Source organism: Homarus americanus, unplaced genomic scaffold (genome assembly GCF_018991925.1).
Source record: "Homarus americanus isolate GMGI-L3 unplaced genomic scaffold, GMGI_Hamer_2.0 scaffold21314, whole genome shotgun sequence".
Taxonomy (NCBI): Eukaryota; Metazoa; Arthropoda; class Malacostraca; order Decapoda; family Nephropidae; genus Homarus; species Homarus americanus.
This window is the reverse complement of record NW_024720811.1, coordinates 1,248,536-1,273,252: the sequence shown is the minus strand read 5'-3', so window position 1 is coordinate 1,273,252 and position 24,717 is coordinate 1,248,536. Positions and strand designations below refer to the sequence as shown.

General features: G+C 38.3%; 2 protein-coding genes across 6 annotated transcripts in view; one reads left to right on the top strand and one right to left on the bottom strand.

The window, feature by feature from the left end:
• Window positions 1–3,737: 3,737 nt before the first annotated feature.
• LOC121861206 (glucose-induced degradation protein 8 homolog) lies at window positions 3,738–14,269 on the top strand. Its single transcript, XM_042358829.1, has 5 exons — window positions 3,738–3,841; window positions 9,520–9,681; window positions 10,343–10,539; window positions 11,626–11,823; window positions 12,366–14,269. The coding sequence occupies exons 2-5, from the start codon at window positions 9,531–9,533 to the stop codon at window positions 12,540–12,542; spliced, it is 723 nt and encodes a 240-aa protein (XP_042214763.1). The 5' UTR covers window positions 3,738–3,841; window positions 9,520–9,530; the 3' UTR covers window positions 12,543–14,269.
• Window positions 14,270–21,491: 7,222 nt separating this feature from the next.
• The window catches only part of LOC121861205, an 84,779-nt gene continuing 81,553 nt past the window's right edge, over window positions 21,492–24,717 (bottom strand). For all 5 annotated transcript variants that reach the window (XM_042358828.1, XM_042358826.1, XM_042358825.1 and 2 more), the window contains one exon: window positions 21,492–23,335. In XM_042358828.1, coding sequence (XP_042214762.1) covers window positions 22,915–23,335 — 421 coding nt within the window. In that variant the 3' untranslated portion in view covers window positions 21,492–22,914. The remainder of the gene's footprint in view (window positions 23,336–24,717) is intronic.

The following is a 24,717-nucleotide window of genomic DNA, read 5'->3' as shown; positions in this document are numbered from 1 at the left end:
CTGCCAGTCCTCTAAGATACATCGACACACACGGGCTCCCTTAGAAACCTTTTCTGTAGTCAAAGGACGCTTCAAGGTAGTGCACCTCGACATCGTGGGACCTCTTCCAGCATCCTGCGGCAACACCTACACCTTCAGTATTGCTGGATATGACTCATTTACGAACCTTTCTCAAGAAACTTGCAAGAGGGGTGTGGTTATCTATGATAGGCAAGACCTTAGAGCCAGCCAGGCGAGGGTACAGGGAGAGGATGTTTTTGAAGATTCCAAGTGGTGTAAAATTAAATTAAAGGGAAGGGACTTACTTATTGTCAGGTGTATCTACAGATCTCCAAGCTGTGGCCCACTAAATCAAAGGAACTTAAGAGCTTTAATAGAAAATGAGGCGATGCTCAACCCTAGCCACCTCCTTATCATGGGGGACTTTAACTAAGGCGACATCGACTGGAGAAACGAGTTCACCCCAACTGACCTGAATAACCCTGCTACTTTTTTTATAGAAACTCTGAGAGATAATTTTCTATTTCAACGTGTTAAAGACCCGACACATAACAGAGGGGAGCAAACACCCAAGCCACTAGACCTCATCATAACAAACAAGGAGGGTATGGTGGCCAGGACAACACAATTGTTCAAGGTATTTGATATTTGGACCCATGTCCTGGAACGGGGTGGTAATATTGTCATTATTTTTCGTTTCACAATTTAGGGTAAACCTGATTTCTCTGTGATCACTGTTCCCTAGTTCTTCCTCTATTGTAATATCTCTGATAATATTTTCTTTATATGTTAATACTAGGTCTAATATATTGTCACCTCTAGTAGGTTCTGTAATTAGTTCTTAAAAAAAATCCTGTACTGCATCTACTGTAGGAAGTCTTCAGATTCATAGTCACCTCCAATGTTGTCCCAGTCAATATTTCTGAAGTTGAAATCCCCCATAATGCACAGGTTGTTGTATCTTGCTGCCCTACTCATTTCCTGCCATATGGGCTGAGCTGCTTCTTTCCCAACAGTTGGGGGGTCTGTAAATCACTCCCATAATTAGTTTTCCTCTTCCTTCCGTAATTTCTACCCATGCAAACTCAGTTCCTATTTCACCCTTTATTGTATTAATAATACAACACGAAACACGAAACACGAAAGGCCATATAAAATGATTAACTGTAGCATAATTACTATCATTGTTATTCAACCAGACAACCACAATTTAAGATGACTGTTTCATTAGATAGTTTATGCCGCTCTAAGATCGCGGCATTGTAGCGATTATTTTTGTGATACGAACACTAGTTACGACAAATTGTCTATGATACTGTATATAGTATATTAATTCATTTATTTATTTACCTTTTCACTTACTTTATTGTAGACTAACATAAATATAAACTTCAGATGGCAAAATTAGTCATGTCGGTAAGTAAGTAACAGCTCGTTTTCTGAGCCAATTCTGTCAAACAGTGTTCCCAGATATGGCTGTTTACCACTAAATTTGGCTATTTTTTCTAAGTTTAACGAGGCAATATTGAAGGTGGCGGGTGTGGTGTTCTTTGGCTAGCTTCAAATTATTATTATTGTTATTATTTTAGTATAGAGACGTATTCCGTATTCCAGCATTACATTAGTTTTCAATTCCAGTATTTTTTGGTTTACTTGTGAATAAAATTATGAAAATATTAGCAAAGATGAACTCACACCTGCAGGCTTATATAAAAAAAAACAATTCAGAGCCGTAAATATTAAATAAATAAAGAGCACAATGCTTGTAATTTGATATGAACTATAATAATATATTGATAATTTTGTGAGAAACTAGGCGAGAATTTGGCAACTTTTGGCGTAATTTCGCGAGCTGGGAAAATTTGACCTGAGAACACTGTATAGTTATGTATGTCACTCATTGTTAACTGTACCAGACTGACAGGCAACAATTCCGTTTAAATTTACTCCTGTGCGGGCTTCTCTGACATTTGTTCATCAAGATAGTGCAGGAAGATTCTTTGTACAAAGTTTCGAGTTGAAGTTTAATCTGTGGAAAGACCAGAAAGTTAATTAAACAGAAGATAGTGTTATTGAACAGCACCGTGAGCCAGGCTGGTGGTGGAAACAAACTACCTGGTGATTTGTGGTGATTATTTTGAAAACCTAGAACTTGTTGATGAGGATAATGTCAATTACATTATTAAAAGTGTGAAAAACAGCGTTGATAAGTGCACCTGAAGGCAGCGACCCCGGAGAGGTGAGTACACTAAGTTATTTTTTATCTTATTCACCATTTATCAGCTTACTAGCCCTTACTAGCCATTTAGGCGGTCTATCCAGTGTTAGTACAGGAAGAAACCAGGACCGGGAAACCTGTAGTGAGGGTCACACTGAATAACACCTTTCTCACGTACCAAAATCATTACTAGTTTTATAAAGTAGAGATAAAGTTTAAATACTAAGCCTTGATTTATCCGGGAGTATTTATTTTATATTTATTTTATTGCACGTTGGGTTGGGTTAGGTTAGGTCTGGTTAGGTTAGGTTACAATGTCTAGGTTTAATTAAATGTTTAACTAACACTGTTTTATGGGGGTAGAGTAGTGTTTATTTTTCAGCTGGAGGTAAGATCATTAATTCTAGTCCCACACAAAGCTATTTTTTTCAGATGTAAACTTTATTTTCAGATGAAGATAATAAGTTCATATGTATTTTTGTATAAATTATATGTAAAGTTTATTTAAAGATGAAGGTAAGGGATATTAATTTATTTTACGGCAACACACAAAAGCTTTTTTTGAGAGGAAGATAATTTAGTTATTTGTAGTACCTTGGATTTGTTGTTTGACGCCTCAATCATCTAATAAAATGATGAATTAACATTGCAATTTTCGGCAAGATTTATCAAGTGGTTTATAAACTGTACCTGGGGGGAGGTCACACACGGCGCCAACCCCAAACTCTCAATTTACTCATCTATAGTATTAATAAATTACAAAAAAAATATGGCGTTTGCTCAATCGTAATCGTTTTCTGTAACCTCATTATTTCGCCTGTCTGCTACACTGTACATTACCTGGCTGCTGTAATATACTCTGTCTGGCTGCCTGTACTATATTGATTAGGTAACTTTGCTAACCTAACCTTACATAACCTTATCCCCCCTATTTAACGTTAAGGTGTTCAATCATCAAGTGCAAAATAGGGTTCCTAATCTTCATGAGATACATAATTACCAACACCTTCTCCTGGTGTTACTGTGTGTGTGTGTGTGTGCCATTGTAACAGAAAACATAGTCGTAAAACATAACCATATAATTTCTTAAACCAACTAGTATGTATGCTTGAAAAGTTTATTACACACACACATGTTATCACCGTCATCATCATCATCATCATCATCATCATCATATGTCCTTCACCAGTCATACCTGTTGCTCATCAGTGTGTGGGACAACAGGGTACCAGGGAGTAGAATTCAAGTATCCTGGAATATTGTGTTTAAATATAATAAAACCGGGAGTTCTACTAGAGTTAATATTTTTTTTGATGTAAGTTACTTGAAATAAATATCTTCATCTTTAAACGTTTAATAATATTGATATTCTGTACTGGAAATAGATGAGGTCATAGGATTATAGATATACTTTATGTAATTTTTGTAACTCATTTTTATGTGTTTAAGTCTTGATTTATAATTTATATTTAATGATACAAATATACATATAACTAATGTAATTATTGATGTTATTTCGTGATATAAGGACCCTGGTGGCTGCCTCTCGTTGCCTTGTTTACTTTACACCTCCAGCTGACCCCAGGATAGTCTCTTGTTTTCTTTACCTATCCTCTGCCTCAGGTAAGACCCAGTTATGCTAATTAATCATATATCAAGACAATATTTAACATTACTTGATGGTTCAGGATGATGTAGATGTGTGGGAGGATAGTAGTGATGGTTTATTGTCATTTCAGTATTCGAGGTTCTACAGAAGTACTTACTGTTAACATATAGTTTTTGTCTTGGATATAGTTTATTAGGTATATTTGTACTGTCACATACGTTTTTTTATTGATTTTTTTTCGTTGGACGTTTTCCGAAAAAAAATTATGGCAAAATACACCAAAAAACACGTAAAAAAAAAAAAAAAACTAACCTGACCTAACCTAACTGACTCACCATATGATGGAATCACCTATGTCATACCTTATTGGTCTGGTTCTTGTTCGTCGTTGCATTCTGGGATTCTTACACAACGTCACATATGTTGGTGTTTGCGATATTTACATTCCGTCTTGCTCTTAGTACACTTTACTGAGGTTGGAAGAACACCATGCGATCGAAAAAATGCTACAGTTTCTTCGTTTTTTTTTCCAAAAACTCACAATCAGCTCCATATACTTTAAGTGACACCCATCGCAGACTTCCATGGTCGGAACTGAACTTGAATTTCGAAATATGAGAGACCAAAATAAAATTCGAATTTGATTGGGCCAAATATACCACGAATTAAACCCAAACTCATTTTAATTGGTTGCAAAAACAAAAACGCTTTTGATTGGCCGCGTGACGTTTACGGGAACGCATGCGCGTGATGATTTATGAAGGAGACGCTGGAGACACGCAGTGTTGGAGGTGAGGCAGGTGATAATGGCGGAAGATTAATGGAAGAAAATAGAGAAAATTTTGGATATGCTATCTCCGTTATTATACATTTCCGCCGGTAATGTAATAGATGAAAATTATCTTATAATTAGACGTCTTATTAGAATATGATAATAGATTAGTGGTAGGAATGTGCGGTGTGTAAACGCAAAAATACCGTTTAATTTACTGTTAAAAGCTACGGTTAAGGTGAGTTATGATAATGGTACTTTTATTTTTGGAGTTTTCTTTACCTACCAAGGACATACACAAAGGTTAGTAGTGTTTGAAAAATGAGATAAATTACTTTGTAAAATTGTAATAGTATTCAATGTCATAATTTGCATGTAATAAAAGGTTGGGTATTATTTTAGTTTTGGTCATCCAGGGAATCTTAGGAATTTAGGTTAGATGTAGTTCCTGGGTTCTGTGGCTAGGTTAGGTTGGTTAGGTTAGGCTGGGTTGGGTTGGTTAAGTTAGATTAGGTTAGGCTGGGTTGGGTTGGTTAAGTTAGATTAGGTTAGGCTGGGTTGGGTTGATTAAGTTAGATTAGTTTACGGAAACTCATTCCCATGGCAAGAGTGGAGAGAATTTTCCCAGAATTTCCCAGAAGGCTCAAAATTCATTCCACCTATGAGAAAGTTCCAGGGATACAAATTGTAAGATAATTAACTTTGAACCAATTTTTTTATAATTTGAAAATCTTCCTTTTTCTTGAAAGTCTTGTTCAATGACTTTAAGGCACCAGAGTTGTCTCGTCTACTTTAGGATTCTAGTTTGTCTAAGTTTTGCTTTGTTAACCCCTTCACTACAGGGACAACACTTTTGATGTTTTATTCGACTAACACCGGATGATGACATTCAGCTGAGAGAGAGACCCGTACATAAGGGGTTAAAAAAGAAGTGCTTTGGCTAGGACTACCAAACATTTTCTTTTTCTTTGTTTTACTGTCACACGTTTTTTTCTGGCCAAAATGCTTTTACAAGTAGTCCCTGAGTTTTGACCATCCAACTTATGAATGGGATCCCAATACATTCATCACAAAAATTTTTAATGAAAATTCCATTTTTTTTTTTTACATTATTTTCATGTATAATTTACAGTATTTAGCTACATTATTTGTTATGTATGGAATATTATTGTTTTGTATCGGCAAGATTGCTTTAACTTAACCTAAACTATGGAATTAACACTGTTCTGACTTACGAACAAATAGACTTATGATTAGAGTCCAGGAACATATCCCTGTTGTAAGTCAGGGACTGCCTGTATGTACCGGTATTTAGATTTCTTAGAGTAATAATGTTGCTCTTAGTTTAATTATTTTCATATTTTATGTTATTTGTACATTGGTGTGATGATGTTATTATTTATTATTCACTAAGATATCTAATCAAGCTTTAATGGCCGTAGTCGTGAAACAGGACGTAAGTTTTCTAACCCTCGCACCGCACGTGGTATAAGCAGCCATCCTCACTTTGACCGGTGTACTTAGCAGAGGAAATGCCTGCCCCTTCGAATGGTCAAGCAATGGAAACAATTAGTAACAGTGGTTGTCACTTCATCAGCAGCAACGACGCAATTTAAATACTAGTGGGTAGTTTTATAAAAATTACAGTCAATCTTTGCGATGGAATTCATATGCAGCTCTTGTTTATTAGGCTGACGGTCCTGTTAAGACAAGATACAAGTACCCACTACCCATTTAGGCTTACCTCAGCGTCTGCATAGCTGGCAGCACACACGAGCCATCGTGTCGTACACTTGGTAATACAAATTTATCACAAAACTGTCTTATCTTGAATTGTATATATCTTGCTTAAATGTGTGGCTTTAGTTACCATTTTCTTCCCCATAACTGTGTGTTTGAGTCTACAGGGAGTCTTCCTTCCTTCTATTGACTGGCCATGTCTGATCTAACCATACTTTATACACTGACCAGTACTCAACATTAATTGAAAATAGTACAGTGGAATCCCAGTTATCCCCCAATAAATCTTACAATGCAATGCTACAGGCTTACCTCGCAAATTTGTCTCAGAAAAACGGACTTCTTTAACACTTATTTCACTCTATAAACAATGGTGCATAGAAATATAGGAAATGCAGGTATGTATAATATAAAACTATAAAATAAGAAAACTGAAGAACATGGGTGTGTGTGTGTGTGGGAAGTGAATGCATGTTGAGGCGGTGGATTACCGGGCTATAATTGCAGAATGTGACGCCACATCATACATACAGCCAGCGCGGCGGCCACACATTTTTGAGTCAGCTGAGTGACTGCCTGACTGAACTGTGTTGCGTTGCCCAGATGGTGTGAGTGTGGAAGGAGCTATTTTTTATACAGTACCTAAAATATGTGCTGTTGTATTTTATGTATTGCTATGTATTGAGTTTGTTTATCATAGCAATAAATATAGCAGCACATCCCCTTTGTGTGGTATTCAAATTTGTGATTCTAGATGATTTTGGAGGAATATTTATTTCTGTATTATTATTTCATTTTGGAGCCGGATAGTTGAATCTTCCAGTTTCTCGAATACTGGACTGGATAACTGGAATTCTTATGTACAGCAGGGTCGGGATATATCGCGACTTTATATAGCGATTATTTTATATCGCGGCTACCAAAATTATCGACATTTTCCTATGCAGTTTCTCCTCGACTTTCAATGGGGTTCCGGACCGACTACCAGGTCGTAAGTCGAAAATGCGAAAATATTACATAGAAGTTCTAAAATGAAATGCTGTACAGTAAAAGTAATCAATAATGAAAAATGAATAAAGTGTTACTGTGCACTTACCTTTAATGTAGTCAGCTGGATGCACACGGGGCCTCAATAATTTTTTTATTTAACATGGAGACTACATTAATTGGATGAAGCATAGGAAGAGACAGGGCTGGGTGCGTCATCAATTTTGCTTTCTTCAGACAGGCTAACATACTTGCTTGTTGAAGGTATTGGATCATCTTTAGCGAGTGAAGAGGCAGCAGTGGTGGGGTGTGAGGAGACAGCAGTGGGGGACTTCTTAAAATATATGTACAATTTAGACTGCACAGTTTGCCTTTTCTTTTCATTGTAAATCTCCCTGTAGCAAGCAAGTACATCTTGGATCAGTCTGTCAACTTTTGCAAAACGCTCAACATTTTGATCCATTTCTTAAAACATTTGCATCCCCTTATTAATAGTAGCAAATGCCTCTGCTTTGTCCTTCAAATTTGTTGATATCTTCGAGTGAGAGAAGCCAAGGTTACGTGAAATGGTTGCTACCGTTTTTCCATTTTCATATTGCATTATTATTTTTAATTTCATCTCAAAAGTAATTGACTGTCTCCTTTTCTTATCAGCACCACGAGAACTCTCACTTTTACGCTTGCCAGCCATTTTAAAGGGAATCAGAAACGAAAATTTTGTCGGTACACAGCGCGATCACTAACAACACCAACTGAGCTGGCTGCAGCGTGGATGCTGTACACCAATAGGCGGCCCAGCCCACGCTGTCGTAAGGGACGGAAACGTTTCGGTACTAGAAAATACATAATTTGAAAAATATTTTATACGACTACTGCGTTTGCATGTCCGGGTTGTCGTAAGTCGGGTAGGTCGTAAGTCGAGGAGGACCTGTATATAGCAATATTTTTTTATTTCGTGAGGGAAATCGGGCAGGAAATATTTCAAATGTACCACCATGGCAAACAAATGCGTTATTTGCTCACCAGAGGCGCCACCGTGGCTGCTCACTCACGCATTCACGCTCACCCGCTCAGCCTTTCTGAGTGAGTGACGAGAAACCAGCCAACTCTGCTGCAGATTACGACTTCTAAGGTGAGTGTAAATGGGTTGCTAGTGACGTGAAAAGTGAAGTGAAGAGAATGGAAAGCTTAATGGAAAAGATTAATACTGTAATTAATATTTTTGGTTTGTTCGTTTATGTAGGTGTGGGATTGTCAAGTGAGGGTGGCAGTGTGGCGTCTACTGCCTGGTCTGGTGTTCCCAGGATGGTGCGTCAGTTGGCGAGTCTGGTGTTCCTTGATATTGACATTAAAATAGCCTGTTGTTCCCGAGTCTAGTGTTCATTGGTGCTTTAGTTAGTAAGAAAATGAACTCGTTAAGTCAAGTATAGTCACTTTTTTGGGCCTCCAGAACCTAACCCTATTTTCCCCATTGATTAGGTACATGAAATTATATATCGCGATTTAGTATGCAGTATTATATAGCGAACATCGTTGAACCCTATCTTGCGATATATCCTGACCCTACTGTATGTGGGAATAAAAATGTAACAAAACCTATGAAATTCAGTCTTGAATCAACCTTGTTAGACATTGTGGGTTAAAGATATCAACATTGTACTGGATTTTTTTTCTATGCTCTATTATGGTGATCGTCTATCAGTTATACTTGACATTTATTCAATTGTTGGTGAACTTTCTTTGGTCGTCCTCTATATCACTGGTGAGCAAGTAGCAATAGTGAACATCATTTACGAAAAGAAAGAGGTGTATCATCTGTGAGTTAGTGTTGTTGTTCTGGCTGTACGTTTTCAAGTGTTGAGGATGTAAATTGCTCGTGTACGTGTATATCAACGTTCGTATTTGCGATCGTGGAACTTTACTTGAACAATTAAGGAATATACAGCGCTACACTTTCTTTTACTACAGTGAAATTTTACACCTACAGCAGCTATGTAATTCTACAAAAAAAAATTCAAAGGGGAGGCCTCGAGCCCACAGTGACTCAACACTGCAGTCACCCTCACCCAACTGAAAGTAAATACATTCCGGCTTGCGCATCAAGACCGTCAGATACCCGGGGATGTGCACGGAGAGCACCTTCCCTCAGTTTGAGACTACGGCCACAAGTCCTAAAACCACGACATATTTCAGGCTAAGTGTTTATGAGAACAAACGTGGATAGCGATACTGACCAAAGTGGCTCTAACGACGGCATAAAGGTCATGGACACCTCGGAATGGCTGGAAGAGACGGGCAAGATGCACATCCACCGTGCCGACATGAACAAACTGATAATGAACTACCTCGTCATGGGTGAGTTACTCTTGTGTTATTGTCAACATCATCATCACCGTCATCATTTTATTGCCATTTTCCATGTTTCTGTCCTTAACTTTTCAATATTGTCATCGTTAGACTTTGCTGTGTGTAGCTGTTCATCCTTTTTTTATGCTCTGCTATTTATGCAAGAGAGAGTACAGTTTTGGTTTTCACTTCTCTATCTGTCTATATTCAGTGTAAAGCAATTAAATTATATACAGTACAGTATAGGAATCAATATATATATATATATATCTCCTTGGGCTACCTGCCAGTCTGCATGACATTATACAAGAGTTACTGAATCATCAAAGTAATGTTCTCTTGTCTTTATCAGCTAAATCCTGAATATTTACATTAATGCAATAATTTAAGGACTTGTGAATTTACAAATCTGTAGTATTTTGGCTCCATGATTGAGTATTGTTATATGAGGTGCTAAGGCTGAGAGAAAGACAGACAACAGAGTGGCTTGAGATGTATTTATGACACCAGATAATCTTCAAACCTCCATTTAAACTTTAATAGCATTTTCTGGTGTTTTTACCTCTGTCGCTTGTCTAGTTCTCGCCCAGAGTGCCTCATTTGACTCAGCATTTTGGATGTTAGATTATACAGGTATTGTACTAATTATAGGATACTGTACTACTTTCAGAGGGGTTTAAGGAAGCAGCCGAGAAATTTTCCATAGAAGCGAACATAAAACCTCCAATGGATTTAGATCAGCTGGATGAACGTATTCGTATCCGGTCAGCCATCCAGACTGGCCACTTCCAAGATGCTATGAGGATGGTGACGGCGCTCCACCCAGAGATCCTCGACGATAACTCCCAGCTCTACTTCCATCTTCAGGTAACACATTACTTATTTTGTATTAAAAGAGATACAGCTGTACTACTGTATTGTCTTCCATAGGGATATTGTACAGTGGCCTAATCAGATTTGATATAGGTGTGACAGGCTAATAGGTACGAGACAACACTGCTTGTGTAAATGTGCTGGAGGTGGGGGTAGATTGGCCTTGCCCTCAGGGTTTTTATCTGCCATGTGAACGTTTTTTAAACGCTTAGGGTTGTGACGTACTGTGTGTAAAAAAGTTCAGAGAATCACTCAAAATAGAAGTGTTGCATATGATACACATTATTACTGCACTATAATATGTCTGTAGGTGAAAAATAGAAGTACATACTACATGTTATTAATAAAGTACTGTATTTATTAATTAATAAATTATCATGAGTTGGTCGAGTCTTGATTTGATAAGGCGGTTGAGGCAGGAGGTGATTGTAAGACACAATGTACACCGCCGGAGGTGGAGAGGAGGTAAGTTTTCACTGTTGCTTTCATTGATTATATGTACTGTACTGTACACAACACTATTCATATTTCTTAAGACACTTGTACTGCCTCCTCAAAGGCAGCTGTTGAGTTACCCCTCCTGTGCGTGCCACCAGTAGCAGCAGTCCATGCTTACACCAACTTTCCCTCATACTAACTGGATTTTGATTATTTTCTCCAGGGTTGGGGATACATGTGTCTGGTGCTGGACCCCAGTCTGGTTTGTAAGGGGATCCAGATTAAGCAAGTCTGGGTTAGAAGGAGTTTACTGTATAGTCACAGTCATATCAAGATCCTGGACTAACCAACCATGACTGAAGGAAATAAGTTTAAATGTGTTCAATTATACTTTACTGAGCTGTCACCAAATTTTGGATGTGAAAAAGAAGTTTACAAGAGAGTGTAGTCAAAACGTCTGGTAATAGGTGAATAATTTTAATGTTGAAAGTTGAATTATGTCTGTAGCTGCTCCCTGAGATGTTAACCCTTTCACTACAGGGATGACATTTAATTCAGCAGATAGGGGACCCCATACACAAGTGGCTAGTGTTGAAGATAACGATTAGACTATTAGGTGTTGACCGAGTTCTTCCTTTACAGCAACAAGTGTTAATTGAACTGATCCGGGAGGGTCGTGTTGAGGAAGCCGTAGTATATGCTCAGGACCACCTGGCTGAGAGAGGCCAGCGAGACCCATCCATCCTTAATGAGTTAGAACGGACCTTAGCACTGTTAGCTTTTGACCAGCCAGATACCTCCCCCTTTGGTGATTTACTGCATCCTTCTCATAGACAAAAGGTCAGTAGAGTGAAGTTGATTCTCAGTTACTTATATAGTACAGTACTGTACATGCCACTGATGCTATTGAAGCTTCTTATTAGCTAACCTAGAATCATATGCTGTTGGAATATATGCCATTTGCTCTTTTTTCATAAATTGTAATGATTGACCCCTGCTGTCTTTGGAGGGAGATGTATCTGGGAGTTGTAAAACACATAATTTAAAGAAAAAAAACAATGGATTTTTACTCAGACTTTGTAGATATATCAGTCAAATTTAAAATCTTTTGAGTTTCATGTTTTCATTGCTAAGAGTTATATCTCCCTGGATTTAGTTTAGGTTATCACTCTTCCTGGTGATTTGTTTCCTGTTGTAACTTACCTTGAGCAGATGTCGTACCTAAAGGTGTGTCGCCTAACATGTTCTATCCTAAAGATATTTCCATTTGCATCGTTCTCCCTGGGCTGTCCCCCCCCAAACAGCAGGTAAATTATAAACATATCATTTATGGTTGTAAACATGTACTGTACTTTGATAAACCAGTTTCTTTTATTGTGCAGGTTGCAAGTGAACTAAATGCTGCCATACTGCGAGCTCAGAACCAAGAAGAAACGACTCCTCTGCTGGCTGAGCTGTTGAAACTCCTCCTCTGGGCTCAGGATGAACTGGACAAGAAGAAGGTTCAGTACCCAGTGATGACAGATCTTATTAAAGGTCAGATCGAGGAACACAAGTGAACTTACGCAATCTTCCTCACAGTCACGTGTTAGTTTCTTCAATTTGATAGCACTGTAGCTAGAGATTATTTATTATGTACAGTAGACACTTTCCTGTTGAGGCAGAAACATAACTTGTGCTCCATAATCTTGTGATAATGTACTCAAGGTCTCTAGTGAAGCCTCTCTCGGCTTTTTGTATTGTTTTATATTATCAAATACTGTACTTGTAGAGGTACGGTATGATGATGATGTAGAGGTACAGAATGATGATGTAGAGGTACAGTATGATGATGTAGAGGTACAGTATGCAATTTTTGAATCTGTTGTTGGTGTGCGTGAATTAGATTTCTGTCTCAAACAATTATTATTGTCTGCTGCCAGAGCGGTCATGGTGAAACGTCATTTGCACTCTCTCTCCAACTGTTTGCGGGTGACTATATCAAGTGATTAATCTTGTACTTTGTAATCTCCAATAAAAGTGATATTTTGAAAAATTTTTGGTAAACTAAATTGAAGAAATTTAACATATCCAGAGGACTTAATATATAGTTAAAGTTTTTCATACATTTCATTTGATGGCCGAGAAGTACTTGGCATAAATTACTTTGAGTGCAGCAACACACGGAGTGTTTACAGCGTGAATATAACTTGTGGACTTGTTACTCAACAATATATGAGGCGTTGCGTGGAAAAACTAGCACGAGCACCATTCTCATTTTTTGTCAGGAAATTCATTCAAAGTTTACAACATTTAGTAATTGATAACATGGAAAGTATTCTAGTTAGAATGTTGCAGTTTCTTTTAAAATGAAGCTGAATGTTTGTAAGTTATGCAAATAATTTTTTGCAACGATATTGTTAACCTCACCTAACCGGACCTACCGTAACCAACAATAATGTTTCCTTAATGTTTTGTAATAAAAACTCGGGTAAATACAGTACACCCTAAATTGATTTTCCACTGTGGGAAGCTTCACTGTCATCAGGCCCCTGGACACTGACTCCCTAGGTGGCTTCTGAGAATAAAACATGACTGAAGAGAAGCCTCCAGTCGACGTAGAGGGCACAGGCTGGGCCTCAACATCAACAACTTAGTCACTATCACTTGACATTGTTGTGTAGTGACAATTCACAACCGCAAACGGCGATATTAATGAAGAAAAGCAACGCTCCCTTAGCACGAGATGCACCTCCTCCGCACTCAAGTCTCAAGACAAGGACTGAAAAAAAGTGCGCCACCAGCCCTGCCCGGCATGCAGTTCTGCTTGCTGATTGGCTGCCTCCACCATAAAGCTCCCTTCTTACCCCCACCCCAAGCCCACAAACACACTTACAGCCTTATGACATAAGGCCCTATGTTTCACACAAAGAATTTGGCGGATGTGCTACATTCACCACGCAAAAATGATAAAAATGTAGCCTTGACGAGATGTGAACCAGAGTTAGGTTTTTGTCTATGGACTTTTAAACCATATGGTCAGTGTCGTTTGGGCATTCATTCATCACCTCATGAAAATAGTGTGTTTTAAGAACCATTTGCAGTCATGTGGCCTCGGTGGTGCTAGTTTCTCCACGCAATGCCTCGTATCTCCATGATACATTAAATAAACTTTATCAAATAATTTCAGAGCAATAGCTGGCATTCACTGTTTAATGCTGGTCATTTATATTACGATAAGAATTATGAAGAGGTTTATATAAATATACTTTTAAGCTTTTGAAGAAGGAATAAAGAAAGAGAATAACAATAGTTTTTGTTACCTTCAACAGAAAACTACACTACAGTTATTGGTGTCTGGTGTGAAAGGAAAAGAAGTTTTGTATTGACAGGAATTTTTCTTATTTTGCTTCAAATTGTATTCTTTTATAACAGACACATTCACCCAACACAAGACTAACACCTTGGTCACCTGACACACCCAAGACTAACACCTTGGTCAGCTGACACACACAAGACTAACACCCTGGTCACCTGACACACCCAAGACTAACACCTTGGTCACCTGACACACCCAAGACTAACACCTTGGTCACCTGACACACCCAAGACTAACACCTTGGTCACATGACACACCCAAGACTAACACCTTGACCTGACACACCCAAGACTAACACCTTGGTCACCTGACACACCCAAGACTAACACCTTGGTCACCTAACACACCCAAGACTAACACCTTGGTCACCTAACACACCCAAGACTAACACCTTGGTCACCTAACACACCCAAGACTAACACCTTGGTCACCTAACACACCCAAGACTAACACCTTGGTCACCTGACACACCCAAGACTAACACCTTGGTCACCTAACACACCCAAGACTAACACCTTGGTCACCTAACACACCCAAGACTAACACACCTTAAGGTTCCACCTGACACACCCAAGACTAACACCCTGGTCACCTGACACACCCAAGACTAACACCTGGTCACATGATGACACACCCAAGACTAACACCCTGGTCACACTGGTCACTGACACCCAAGACTAACACCTTGGTCACCTGACACCCAAGACTAACACCCTTGGTCACCTGACTTTAAACTAACACCCTTGGTCACACACACACTGGTCACATGACACACCCAAGACTGCACACAGAAGACTAACCCCTGGTCACCTGACACCCAAGACTAACACCCTGGTCACATGACACACCTAAGACTACACACCCCAACACTCACACCCTGGTCACCTGACACACCCAAGACTACACCCTGGTCACATGACACACCCAAGACTAACACCCTGGTCACAGACACACCCAAGACTGCACTGGACACATGACACACCCAAGACTAACACCCTGGTCACATGACACACACCTAAGTGGTCACATGACACAAGACTAACAACTTGGTCACATGACACACCCAAGACTAACACCTGGTCTGACACACCCAAGACTAACACCCTGGTCACCTGACACACCAAGACTAACACCTTGGTCACATGACACACCCAAGACTAACACCTGGTCACCTGACACACCCAAGACTAACACCTGGTCACATGACACACCCAAGACTAACACCTTGGTCACCTGACACACCCAAGACTAACACCTTGGTCACCTGACACACCCAAGACTAACACCTTGGTCACCTGACACACCCAAGACAGATACTAAACATATAGTATACTATTATTTGAAGCAGGTTGTATACAATGTCAAAAACACGAGTGTGGATAATCATACAATTTTAATACTGTACTGAAAATTAATCGTACATTTGCCAATGCACAACAGTCGCCTTTCTCTGCCAATATCTTTTTGATAAATCTATTTCTTACATCAGACTCAGCAAATTCAACACATAAATAGTAATTTTCCTTAAGTTGTAACCTTAACTTTAGACTTAAAACTAATACAGACTCGATCACAGACACATAGTGAGTTCTGTAGCCTAGACGGAGGCGCACACACAGAGGGGCAACATTGTGAGCGGGTCACCAGAGCCGTTGGTCTCATTCAACTGGGAACTCTTAAGTATTTATTCTCATCTCTGAAATTGGCTTCATAGAACATAATTATAATTCTTAATCCTTTACATACAGCTATACACAATTTACATTAGAAACCTGTTAGTGTTGTAAATTAAAAGGGATGGATCTTAATTAAAAGGGATGGATCTTAATTTTTAAACAGTTTCCGTTGCATCAGGTGTTATCATAAGTGACTATGACTGTTGTTAAAGGAAACTTTTGTAGCTGGGATGACATAAGCGTTTGAGCATTCATTAACAATGAAGGTTGTGTCAAGTCCCATGCAATTATTAATGTACTGGTGATGGTAGTAGACATTTACTAGTTATTTCATGTATTTATAGACTTATAACCTAATCCATACACACCAGCAAAATTAATAATCTATTAAAAGTTCCATTACAAGAGAAATTAGTCAAAAATATTTAACAATCTCCAAATAAGTCACAGTGACCTCTGGAGTAAATAAAAAATACAACCATTCTCATCTACGGCTTCACAAATCAACATTGAGAATTACTCAAATAATATTAAACCACACTAAAAATTTTCAGTGGGGAAGTACCTGCTTATATATATTTACTTAGCACTCTACCATGCCCAACTCCCTCTTCATTAGTTTGTTACCAATGACTAGTTTAATCGTCAAGATACATAAACGTCCATGAGAATACAATATTTTGAGGTAACTTACTACAAAATGCCCCAATTAGGTTCAAGAGAAGTAATTTATGATACCAGAATATCACAGAATGCAGTAATTAGCCCTTGTGTTTTCTGTACCTTGTTTGATGTTTGACAATGAGAGGCTCTGTCTAGGATTAAGGCCCCACTAAAGGATTGAAGCTATGGTAGAGGTTGAGCCAGTCCCTCCTCTTCACTTCCAACAAGCAGTATGGAAGGCTACACTAATCACCAACTACTAACTGGGTACATTTAAATACAGCCTAAATTATTGAACATTTCATATTTAAGGTTAATACCAATCATTCAAGTATAAATATCTCTGATATAATCTGTTGTCAACATCATTAACCCTCAAATTTCAAAGTTTATATACTATAAAAAGTGCATCTCAACAACAGTGATGAGCAAACAATGCTCTGAAAGCTATCATGTCTGAAACCTTACCATTCATGTCTTTTACCATGATACACACATATACACTGACTTGAAAACAAAAGAAAAGTTGTTATAATTTTTTTTTAATGAAAAAATGCGTGTTGCATGACATTCATAATAATTTATTTGGTAGTTGACCTTCATGATCCTGGGAGACTGAAGCAAAGTACGTCTTCACAGGCCGTGTTGCGTCCGTGACACTTGTGTTAGATACTTGATGAAAGTTAACAGAATGTAAACTTCACAACCCCCTCCAAATGAACCTTAACTGTTTACAAATATTCCAAGTCTCCAGTAGGCAATAATGGATTAAAGACAGTTCACATCCTTCCAACTTACCATTAGATAGATAGATACAGTAGCATAAAATCCAATAAAGTGAAAAAAGCAGATCCTCAATGGACATATGTAGAGGCTACACATCTCCAGCTGCTGTGTTAAGATAATCATGATACAAAAAAGTAAATCACTGTATTTCCTAAGAGTATAATACATAACAGGATCTGGAAGAATTAATACTGTGCAATCATCACACTGTATCTCAGGAGGCTGGGACCATTGGCACTGCATTTTACATATTCATAAGTTATCATGACCGCCACAGGGAGAACTACACTGAAATATCTGAGAATCAGAATTTTCCATCTTCTATATAAGGGAACCATAACACATAACATGTACCATATTTTAAGTGCTAATTACTACCGAAGTTGACAGTGTCCTGGTGGAGTCGCTACACTCACCAAAGTTTCAACTATAATCTTTAATAAAAAGAGAAGAAAAGAAAAGTATTGCCAGTAAAATAAAAAATTAAAGCTTTTTTTTTTACATATGATTATGGAAAACTATCACTAATGACAGGGATTTTTTTATAGCAAATTTCAGTACAATATTTCTTTCACTTAAACCATACAGTACTGCCTTCTTTTAATGTTTGTGCCACACTCCAAGATGAAGTATTCCTCTCAAAACATTTACTCATGAATGAGATGCAAAGTCTGTTTATCTCATGGCCTCTTATAGCTAGTGTGATGGGCTATGTACACACCACGTTGGACAACATGGTAACACACTGCTAATTCTGCTCAGCATCTGTCCTTGTGTCACTAACAACCTGCATGACCTCTATCATATGCCTCTGTTAACTTGATGCACAGTTAACACCTTACAAAATGATCAGGACCTAGTGTTCTGTTTAATGTTTTCTGTGGTACTAAAACATTCTGGATTTGAAGTTGATGTTACGTAGCTAGACTCACCAAGAGGTATTTAAATATATATAAAGGTGATCTACATGAATCAAGTCATTGATATATATGTACAGTTTCACAGGCATTTTTTTTCTGTGTCCAGATAATGAGTGAGTTCCTACCTCATCTCACTGACAGTGTCCAAACTTGTACAGGTGCATCAGCTATCTCATAAAAATGGCAATGTCTCTTTACAGTGAAGCGTTCACTCTATAACTCTATACACACTAACAACTTTACATGATTTCTTTAAAATAAAATAAAATAAAATGGTCACAAATGTACACCAAAATAATGTTTTAATACACACAGGAAACTCAACTGTGTTTTAATATAATACCGAATATTTCTACTGCTTTTCAAATTTCTGTGATAAATTATTATAAAAAAGAAAATATAAGACTTTTGTCACTGATTGCGATTATATAGTACTTAGGTTAGACATTATCATAAGTAATTCATTCCTGTCATGAGATGGTGTCCCCATGATAACCTGTACCAACTATCCTGTGATATACGGTTAACAGAGATGATGTGGTTAATTGTATCACAAAACTGGAATCAGTAATCCTACTAAGTCATGTAATATGACAAAATGTTGCATCTCACTCCTCCAAACTCACTGTCTATCTCCCCAAGTATTTATTCTTATCATTAAATCTAACACAACTCTAATAGTTCCTTCTGTTGTCTCTCAAATACCAACAATATATGGAGGATATATCATATACAAGTACTGTACTGTAGTTAAAATATAACGGCCGACCAACCTTTACCGAAATAAAGCGCCCAGTGATCATCGCCACTCAAGGACAATACCAACTCAGAGTCCATCTTACGTTTAGCACCAGTTAACATAAACATGCCTTAAAACTATTCATCTTGAATTGAAAGCAGTTTCTATGGTTTAGCTGCTTTTCTGAGTTACTGCTACATAATAGTTTTCTCTGTAAAAGGAAAATGTTAATACAGAAAATATAGCAGAGGAGCACACAGTGTGGGAGCTGACCCAAGTATTGCTAACAGGGTTGGGAAGGAACTTATGACTTGGACCTCCAACATGTTTGGAAGGTGTACCATACATTAACACAAGGTTGTATTGGTAACACTGAAAAATACCCAGCATTTAATTATTCCAAATTGTTCACCACTAGAGTAGTACAGTATTGCAATAGAACCAAAGTACATAATGCTGGACTATCTCCCTCCCTGTAAGTATTGCAGTGGAGTAAATAAAGAAGACTCTAGTCAAATTACACACATCTTCACTCTACACAACTACCACATGTCACCAGTCTCAACTCTTTCTATCTAATTTGTATCTTCTCTTCCTGAAAATCTTTTAACTCTCATCTTAAATTCCAAAAGACAAACTAAATCACATCCTTCATGATCATCTAAATATTTTAAGAGTTTGCAGTTTTGTAATTCCTTCACCATACGATGCATCTATTGCCTATGAACTAACAAGCACATCTGTATTATTTGGTTTATTATAACTCCTGTGACGTCAACTTTAAGCAAGGCACAACATTGTATGGAACTAATGTTTTGAAATGAATACAGTATCTGATTCCTGACCTTAGCACCTTGAGTACCTGTCCACCACTTCTCTGTCTCTACCATCACTGTTTTCTCTCTTCCTCAAGTGCTCTATCTCTTCTACTACTGCTCTAACTCCCACCACTGTAGAGTCTCTCCCACCTCTGCTCTTAACTCTCTCACCACTGCAGCATCTCTACCATCACTGCTCTATCTCCTCTACTACTGCTCCATCTTTCCCACCACTGGTCTATGACCGCGGCTGCACTGAGAGTGGGCAGGCGAGAGCGGCGGCGGGCTGGCGTGTTTGAATGGCCTCACTGGAAGCGGAAAATCGCCGTGGTTGGAGGGAGTTATCATGGCAACGCCTTTCCCACCATTCTCGCACCGACTGCACATGTTCACAATCCCTGTCTGGCACGAATACTCGAAGAGATGGCATACTCATGGAAGTTTCAGCTGGTGTGAGTACACCAGATAAATGAGGAGAGAGAGCAGCTTGGTGAATACCACCATCTGACCCCGCAATTGCAATTGGACCCTGGCAAATTTTATGAATATTTCCGCGTGAAGCCTGAGACTTTCCATGAGTTGCTATCTCTCATCGAACCTCGCCTCGAAACACAAACTAAAAACTTCAGGAACCTAATATCTCCAGAGGAAAGACTGGCAGTAACAATCTGTTGTTTCCATTTTCCCATGTGATTTTATCAAGATTTATCTTATCCACGTTTTCATTGTGGATTTACATGAAAAAAAAAAAAAAAAAAAAATTATATATATATATATATATATATATATATATATATATATATATATATATATATATATATATATATATATATATATATATATATATATATATATATATATATATATATATATATATATATATATATATATATATATATATATATATATATATATATATATATATATATATATATATATATATATATACTGCTCAAGCGGGAAAACTCATCTACTGACGCTTCCTGTCTGGACCCGCTCGGGCACGCATGCACTGGTGTAAGCTCGCGACTGCTGCCAGTGCTCCAGTGATGGAGAGAAGGATATTACTTCCTGCCCTTTACACCCACTGGCTGATACAGTACAGTTCCCTCACTACCATTCTCAGATCAACATACAACACTTACGAAACAATAAAAAAAAGAAGAGCAAAATTATATTACATCAGCATTGGGTTAAGAATTTCCCATGCAGAGGTGTTCCTGAAGCCGTCGGCCACAGGTCACGAACAGCAACTAAAACAAGACTGGAATATTGAAGGTACCTTCAGTCATTGGAGAAAAGTATGATACTTGATTATTATTTTTTTTAGTTTCTCTGTCAAATTTAGAGTTCCTAAGAAAAAATGATGTGATAGTGTACTGTACAGGATTATGAAATTCAAAAGTTCATACCTAAGTGATTCTCATAAGATATTTGAGTATCTTGTCATAAAAAAAATACTGGAAAAGTAGTGAATAAATCTACTCGAGGTACAGTAAACCCTCGAAGATCCAGACCCGGGAAATCCGGATTTTGGAAGATGCGGACAAAAAAAAATTGGGGGGTTCTGGGCTAAGAAGTTTCCCTAAGAAACATTCCCAAACCAGAGCAAAGAACATTTTAGGCCCGTGGGTGCTGCTTGACCCATCAGTTGCTTGGACACAGGTGCCCGAGGAGGTGGGAAACATAAACAGAGTTGACAATTGTCATTTGTGGGAATATTAATTCATTCTTTCTAGTAATGATACAATGTTTCTTATTATGTTATCATAGGTAAATGCATGGTTTAATGCGGTAATTTGTTTATCACTCCTTTAGTACTGTATTTTGGGGATTTCTTATATCATTTATTATTCGCCAGAAAATTCGGACAATCGACTTTTCCGGACAGGCGGTCCCCCCCTTTTAGTCCGGATCTTCGAGGGTTCACTGTATAGTAATTGTCCTCACAGCCCGACTAAGTGTTTGGTAACTATCATAACAGGGGCAGTACAGTACTCTACCTACCTGCTTTTAACTTAACTTTATCCCCCATACTGTACTTCTTTCACTTCAAATATTTGTCTTTTATGTGAACTTTATCAAAAGTTTACTGGCAGCATTTAAAATACAAAACAACAACGTACAACAAAATCAAATTACTTCTTATCTTCATTTATAAAATTAGGTTATTTTTGCCTTAACAACTGTGATAGAGTTTAATGTCTTTTTTTTTTTCCATGTTCTAGTTTTTTAAAAATTAGCAAAAGTTGTAATACAGTACTAATTTTTTTGGCTGATAAGTGAAGTGTGTGTATGCAGTTTTCCCTAATGAGGTAAATGAGATAATGACTGAATTATTAAGTAGACAGAGTAACAGTCACCATCATCAGCTCTTATAGTCTCACAGTTCAATATTCTGAGGAGTTTCTAAATTACCACATTTGATCACTCTAGATGTGTCATCACAGTACAAGTTGTGTATATAACTGACAGCTGACAAATATTAATTTGAGCAGTAATTTTTGGCTCGTTGTTTGCTTAGAACTGAATATCATCTTTAACTGATAATATTCTACTGTTCCTGTTTGATCAAAGGTTCAAAACCATCAGATTTTTCACTTCACTTTTTCCATCACAGAGCCAATTTTCTTTTTTTTTATCTGAAAATTATTATTTATATAGTTTGTTCAGCAGCAGTCAATACACTAGGGTGCATTTTTTGAGATTGTAGCACTGGCAGTGTTACCAGGTGGGGCACTACCAACACCTTCAGTCACGTTATTACCTCCCTCCAACTATGTCTTGTTCATCTTGTAGCAGCATCTTGTGTACTGTATGATGAGTTCTATGATGAGTGTCTTCCTCTTCATACAACCCCACCTCCCCCTACTTATAACAAAACTCTATACTCTGGAACCTTGATAACTCCACACAGCACCTTCCTGTGAAAGATCTGCTAAGCTTGTCCTCGGCACACAGGGGAAGAGGGTCATTCCTGTACAGTGTCTGCTGGGAATACAGATCTAAGAATAAGAGAAGCAGGTCTTGAAGATGATTTTGAAGGTGGTCTGGATGGAGGTCTACTGGCTGTACCTCCATCCTCTGCCACTCCATTCTCTTTTGCTTCCGACTCCTCTGGTACCGCGGACCCATTGAGCTTGTGGCCTAATTCCGAGTCCTCCACACTCGTCTCCTCCACTGGACACTGCTTGGGAACCGTCACCACATCCACTTTGGGTTCTGTCTTATCAGTGTCGGTACGAATGTGTGTGAGTGTGTAAAGATTGCCCATAAACATGTACTGTTCGCGCACCGCTTCATCTGGTATTCGTCCCGGTTCGTTTAGGCCGTCGTCGTCCTCGTCATCCTCGGTTATGTCGCCAGAACCACACGTGTCCTCATCAGGGAGTCTGGAATGATCATACAGCATTATAAACTGATATAAACTACAATACAACAAACCTCCACAAAAGCTGTATAACTCTCCAGTCCAGATGTGTGAAGTGTTGTACCTGAATATTTATAATACAGTATGATTCCTGCTTTAAAGGGGTAATGTGGTGTATTAGTTAGACCTACTGTACTGTACCTAACCAACATGACTCAGCATCAGCCAATCACTCAAGAGGCGATATATCAGATACATATGACTTGTACTTTAGAACTAACTCCTGAATATTTCATGAAGTTAAAGAACACTAAATATAGCACATACAGTACATAAAGTATGGGACTTGTTGTAGAAGATAAACAGTGAAAAGGCAAACAGAAAAACACAGGTTTGTAAATAATGCCATAGAATCCAAGCAAACATTGTCATTTAAAAGCATTTAATTCAGGCTGTGCAGATTTTGTGGAACATTTATTTGTCCTGGGCAAGTGACTTTTGACATTTCCTTGCCCTGACAAGTTTTTGGAGGAAATTTGCTTGTCCGGATTTATTGTATGCATCAACTCACAGATCACTTCTGTCCATCTAAATGGTGTCGGTGGCAGTAACCCTGTCACCCCACCTCACACTTGCAGGGTGTGTGGAAAGGCGGAGACAGTACCCGTGATCACCTGTCTTACCTAAACTACCGCCCCTTCCCATAATCTGGTGACAGTTGCATTAACCCTTCTCATGTGAGGTCATAACTCTTGTTACCTTATATCTACAGCTTTCAGCTTTGTGGTTCCTTTGAAATGTTGACAACTTGATAACTAATGACTAATTTGTGACTTTATGTAAAAGATATATTATATTACCAGCACTTGACATAGGTCACTAATCCTGGTACAGTACACTGTTGACAAGAGGCCTGTTGATGGTCCTTCCTGGTTAAACATGTTTGGTGAGGTCGAGTCACACAGCACCTGACAAATTCCTGTCAGGTACTTTCCTCTCAAAATATTAGCTTGTCTACCAGACACATGGACATAAAAAAAATCACTTGCCCAGCATCTGGTCTAGGCACAGTCGGGCTGCCGGGCACCGCTAAACTGCACAGCCTGATTTAATTTTTCCAGTGACTTACAAAGAAGCACAACATACTGTATCATGATGTTTCATCACCAAACTGCACTATTTACAATCTGAAATATGAGCCAAGTTTCAGGTGAGTGTAATAGCAGGTGCAGCCACCCAGGTCATTCCCCCGGGGTACAAACGTGCTATACAGAACACGGTACAGGTGCGAGTGTCACTGATCACATCAAGTGCTACATGGGTCTTGCGTCACTCTGTGAGCTTACACTGCTGAACACAACTGGGGAAGATTTAGGGTGAGCTTGGGGGATGCTCGTCCCACTA

What these genes read in the sequence shown, in the direction of transcription:
- LOC121861206 (XM_042358829.1), top strand. Translation starts at nt 9,531, where the DNA reads ATGAGAACAAACGTGGATAGCGATACTGACCAAAGTGGCTCTAACGAC. An exon ending in AATGAACTACCTCGTCATGG is followed by an intron (nt 9,682 to 10,342) that starts GTGAGTTACTCT and finishes TACTACTTTCAG; the next exon opens with AGGGGTTTAAGGAAGCAGCC. An exon ending in AGCTCTACTTCCATCTTCAG is followed by an intron (nt 10,540 to 11,625) that starts GTAACACATTAC and finishes CTTCCTTTACAG; the next exon opens with CAACAAGTGTTAATTGAACT.